The 5,827-nt window shown below is 41.4% G+C and overlaps 1 protein-coding gene across 1 annotated transcript in view; it reads right to left on the reverse strand.

Moving 5' to 3' along the window:
- Positions 1-364, reverse strand: part of amdhd1 (amidohydrolase domain containing 1) — a 13,504-nt gene extending 13,140 nt beyond the window's left edge. Inside the window, exon 1 of the mRNA XM_063189234.1 lies at positions 187-364. Coding sequence (XP_063045304.1) covers positions 187-323 — 137 coding nt within the window. The 5' untranslated portion in view covers positions 324-364. The remainder of the gene's footprint in view (positions 1-186) is intronic.
- Between the last annotated feature and the right edge of the window lie 5,463 nt (positions 365-5,827).

Here is a 5,827-nt window from a genome sequence, read left to right on the forward strand (position 1 = left end):
GTGTGTGTGTGTGTGTGTGTGTGTGTGTGTGTGTGTGTGTGTGTGTGTGTGTGTGTGTGCGCGCGTATGTGTGTGTGTGGGCGTGTGTGTGTGTGCATGTGCTACTAACTGTCCCACTACTAGGCAGGCCTCATCCAGTGTGTGTGTGTGTGTGTGTGTGTGTGTGTGTGTGTGTGTGCTACTCACTGTCCCACCACCAGGCTGGCCTCCTCCAGGACGGCGAGATCCTGCATCTGCTCCTTGAGGAGGAAACTCTGGCGATCGCGACACACACACACCAGCTGAGACGCGTTACGCACCAGCAGACGGAAGTCACTCGACATGGCTGATGCTGGCACCGCAGATGCACAGGACGGATAGAGAGGGATAGGAGCGATAGAGAGAGGGAGAAGAGAGAGGGATAGAGAGGGAGAAGAATGAGAAGAACAGCAGTACAGAGGGATAGAGAGCGATAGAGAGAGGGAGAAGAGAGAGGGATAGAGAGGGAGAAGAATGAGAAGAACAGCAGGACAGCCGGAGTGCTTGCAGAGCGGAGAGGACGGAGAGACACTCGTGGTAGAAATAGAGAGTATGAAGAAGACAGGAATGAGAGAATAAAGACAATTTAAACAGAGTGATAGAGAGCCAGAGACGGAGAAAGACAAGTGAGATCCAGAGACCGTAATAGTAAAGTGATCAGCGTGTGTGTGTTTTGGAGAGCAACAGGAATATTTGGGGAGGAGCAGGAGGCCCGATGGGTATTTGGGGAGGCTCCCTGTTAACACAACACCGACCAAAGGTCCTCATGCAGCCGAACCCTGACGACTGATTAACCACTCATCTGTGTGTGTGTGTGTGTGTGTGTGTGTGTGTGTGTGTGTGTGTGTGTGTGTGTGTGTGTGTGTGTGTGTGTGTGTGTGTGTGTGTGTGTGTGTGCGCGTGCGTGCGTGCGTGCGTGCGTGCGTGCGTGCGTGCGTGCGTGCGTGCGTGCGTGCGTGCGTGCGTGCGTGCGTGAGAGAGAGTGAAAGAATGAAAGACCAATCATTGCCCAAATCTCATCTCTCTCTCTGGCTCTCTCTCTCTCTTTCTCTTTCTCTCTCGCTTGCTCTCGATCTCTGAGAGAGATAGAGAGAGAATGAAAGACCAATCATTACCCAAATGCAAACCTTGAAATCAGGCAGCACGTTTGTTTGTTTGTTTGTGTGTGGGAGTGTGTGTGTGTGTGTGTGTGTGTGTGTGTGCGTGTGTGTGTGCGTGTGTGTGTGCGTGTGTGCGTGTACTTTGGTTCTGACATGAAATAAATGACAACTAGAAGCAGAATGCACATCTCCACCAAGACCACGGGGTTACACCCCAATTTCAAATGTTGTCATTTCAAATCTTTCTGCCTTGTTATTGTGGAGTTAGAAACTGCAATGTCAAAATCCTGCAATGGTAAAAAATCTTTTTTTAAAATCCTGGACCCACATCGTGATCTGGATCACCACCAAAATGTAAGTACTTGCTCTTTCTGCCATTTCCAACAACTCCACAAAATTTAATCAAAATCCGTTCATACCTTTTTGAGTTATCCTGCTACAGAGAGACAGAAAAATAAACACGACCGAAAACATTAGCTCCTTATTGGCTGAGGTAAAAAATATAATTAAGTGTGGGGCCCACCGTCCACCCAATCACACAGCCTTGCTCTATGGTATTGGCCTAACCGTGCGGACACACTGCGGGCGTTGAAACAAGGCCCTGTTTTTAATATGCCCATATAGGACTTGTCAGATTAGTAAAGACATTTTAATTTGGAGTGCCTTAGTCAGAGAATTCATTCTCATTTTCTGATCCTGGTAGTATAGTGGGGTCATATTAGGCTCAGTCATTTCAAATTGGTGTTAAAGTTCGGTTTTCACTTCCAAGTTGAAGTTTAGGGTCTATAAAACAATTTGAGTTCGAGTGTCAAACACACAGTCAACAAAATGGCCTGCGGGGGGCGCTCTAAAATATATAAACTGCTATAACTTTTGATTAGTTAAACCAAATTTAACATATGAGGTATGCATGGATTCAGCATGAAGAGGAGAAACCGGTGAGCTAAATATTTGGTTGCCAGATTAAAGACACACTATGTAATAAACACACTTTTAGCCAATGGACAGCTAAATCTGGGCTTTTTTAAGATATAGGGTGGAAATGCCCTCAAAGTTGCAATGAAACATAATTTATTGTTACAAGTTATTGTACATAAAGCCTGGGTTATCACTTAACATGATTTGTTCAGAATATCCCTGAAGCACACAGATACTTAGGATACCTATACACGAATATGGCTGCATAAAGCCTATGTGATATTTAGCACCCATCTTGCAACTTTGAGTTTATGAATTTAGGATCATGAGTACCAGCCATCATTTTATTCACAACTTAAAAACTTTCTATCTGGAAGAAAGTAAATCAATAATAATAATAATAATAATAATAATAATAACAATAATAATAATAATAATAATAATAATAATAATATGATAATATAAAAATAAAAATAATGATGATGACGATAAATACTATGGGGAACATGATTTTTCAGAACAGAACAGAAGACCATAGGGCTAACAATTATTCCAATACTCCACTCTACAATAACTATGACAGAGAACAGATGCAAAAACAGTCAGTGGTCAGTCTTAGAAATTGCATGTGCACTTGCACAGACGTGTGCACTTTAACTCTGCCTTCATGCATTTGCACCGAGATCTGGCAGGTCTATTTGTACAAGTACTAGTACAGCTGCACTTCACCTCTAGTTGGAATGTATCTTTGGTAGTGTAGTCCAAATCTGGGAATTGTTCATTTGTTACCAGATTGGCAGGCATTTCTGGCAAATGCAGATAATAAGAACGGTTTTCATTCCTGTCAACTACGCTGGTAACAAATGGACAGTTCCCAGAAGACAGAGATGTCCTCATAACTGCGGATGATTGTGTCTACCATGTATGAAATAATCCTATAGTAATATTTAGTATGCTTGCCAAAGGCCTCTGCTTTCCCCCAGGAAGCATACTAATTGGACTCCAACAGTTTATCTAGTATGCTTGCGGGAAAGCATACTAATTGTTCATCAACAGTTTATTATTATTCTACATTTTTCCATTCACCTCGGCCTATGGGAATCTCCATTCATTAGTAAGGCGGCTTTGAATCGTTGCCGCGTTCGAGATAGAGACACGGTTCGAGTGCCAAAACGAACGGTTCGAAAAGGGCTCAGGGTGGTGTATATTTCGCTGGCCTACTATGCCCCCTTTCATTCATTCGCCAGACTTGTTTTCCCTCAGTTTTCTCTCAGTTTTCCCCCTCATTGAAATAAATGGTAGAATGGTCAAGATGATGTCACAAACTGTGGCAGTTAGAGTGAGAGGTGACCTGTCCTGGGGTTTTTAACTAGGTATCAACTAGGTAAAGGCATTGTCAGAGATTGGCTCTGAATACAAACTGTGTGAAGATCATAAGCCAACTCTTAAAAATGTTACAGAGAGAGCAGTTTTAAAATCCCTATGATGTGACCCCATTCACTTACAAAAAAACAGCTCAGCGCATAGGCCTGAATATGTCCATTTTTTGACTGAACCATTTGGCCTAGAAAAGTGACCTCAGCTTTGACATGAAGAGCAGGGTTGTGCCATTTGTGTGCCAATATCATCTGACAACTTTTGGAGATATGACAGCGTAAAAATAAGGCTGCACATATTACTCAGCTATTGACTGCCAAACTGTCACCTTTAGAATCTTCATTCATACACACATACACACATGCAGCCTTGTAGAACTTTAGACCGCTGCTGTCACCTGGGCCACCGTGGCCTAATGTGCTGCTGTGGCCTAATGGGTAGGGTGTTGGTCTGTCAGAGGGTTGCAGGTTCGAATCCCACCCTTACCTCTCCCTACGCACCCATTGCTGAAAGCACCTGAAGCATCTCCATACATGCACACACACACACGCACCTCTCTCTCTCTCTCTCTCTCTCTCTCTCTCTCTCTCTCTCTCTCTCTCTCTCTCTCTCTCGCACAGACACAGACAGACAGACACAGACACAGACAGACCGACACACACACACACACACACACACACACACACACACACACACACACACACACACACACACACACACACACACACACACACACCTCTAGACCTCTATCTCTTTCCCTCATGTTTCTGTGTGTGTATACAACAGCTCTGTGTATGTGTGTGCATAAGCGGCAAGCATACTAATAGCATTGTCTCTCCGGAAATGCAGTCTTATTATTATTATTATGTATTATGTATTATTATTATAATTGATTAATTTTCTTCCAGATATAACTTTTTTTGTGATTTTATGTGTGAATAGAATATGACTTGATTGAAAAAAGTTGACACTCATGATCCTAAATTCATAAACTCAAAGTTGCAAATTGGGTCCTAAATATCACATAGGCTTTATGCAACCATATTTGGGTATAAATATCCTAGGTAGCTTTGTGCTTCAGGAATATTCTGAACAAATCATGTTGAATGATATATCCCAGGCTTTATTTACAATAACTTGTAATAAATGATGTTTCATTGCAACTTGGAGGGCATTTCCACCCTTTATCCTAAAAAACCCTGAATTTTGCGGTCCATGAGCTAAAAGTGTGTTTATGACATAGTGGGTGTTTAATCTGGTCACCAAATACTTAGCTCACCAACTCCTCCTCTTAATGCTGAATCCATGCATACCTCATATGTTAAATTTGGTTGCACTAATAAAAAGTTATAGCAGTTTATATATTTTAGAGCGCCCCCCGCAGCCCATTTTGTTATCTCTGTGTTTGACACTCGAACCCAAATTGTTCTATAGACCTTAAACTTCAACTTGGAAGTGAAAACCAAACTTTAACATCAATTTGAAATGACTGTGAAAAATTGCACATGCCTACGACCCCACTAGTACTATACCTTGGACTAAAGAGCACCCAAACCCAAGAAGCCAACAAACTATCTGGATAAGAGCACGCCATACTCCACAAACTGAAGGTTTTATTGTCAATTTCTTTACATGCACTGGTCATACAAAGAATTGAAATTATGTTTCTTACTTTCCCATGCAGACATAGACATAGACTTCAGATGTGGACATAGACAATTAGACATAGACAGTACACATACATTACACATAGAATACATGTACAATACCCTTACAGCAGGGCTCCAGACTAACTTTTTGCACTGGTTGCACTGGTGCGCCTAAAACATTTTTTTAGGTGCACCAGCACAAAATTTAGGTGCACCCAAATGTTTTCACCACCCCATACACACACGGACCTCAGCTTTAAAAAATAATAATTAAAAATAATAACAATAGCAATAATAATAGCAACAATAATAGAATAATAATAATAATATAATAAAATGATTATTATTATTATTAATATTATTATTGTTGCTATATTTTAAAAGACCTGGAGCCTTTCATGTGCTATAGGCTAGTCTTCCAAATGTGCTCCTAAGACATCTTGGCTACAAGCAGTTTGGCTGGTAGAAAAGACCAAATTAGTAGCCTTTTAGTCAGTATGTGTTTGACTAGTAAGATCAACATAGCAGCCTTTTCTGCAGTAAGGCTACGCACACGGCACAACTCACAGAGTTACAATATGAAGATAGATAGATGGATGAATAGATTTTTTTAACAAACCCTGCTAAAAATGTCATGATTTTTATCATCATTAGACACAAATAGCCTAGCCTATGTTTAGGCCTACAGTGGAATCTGAGGTGAATTGGGTTTTGTCTATTTCCCCGTTTTTGAGCGCTCTCCCTCTGCATATAATGATTGTGGTA

Source organism: Engraulis encrasicolus, chromosome 22, assembly GCF_034702125.1.
Source record: "Engraulis encrasicolus isolate BLACKSEA-1 chromosome 22, IST_EnEncr_1.0, whole genome shotgun sequence".
NCBI classification, from domain to species: domain Eukaryota; kingdom Metazoa; phylum Chordata; class Actinopteri; order Clupeiformes; family Engraulidae; genus Engraulis; species Engraulis encrasicolus.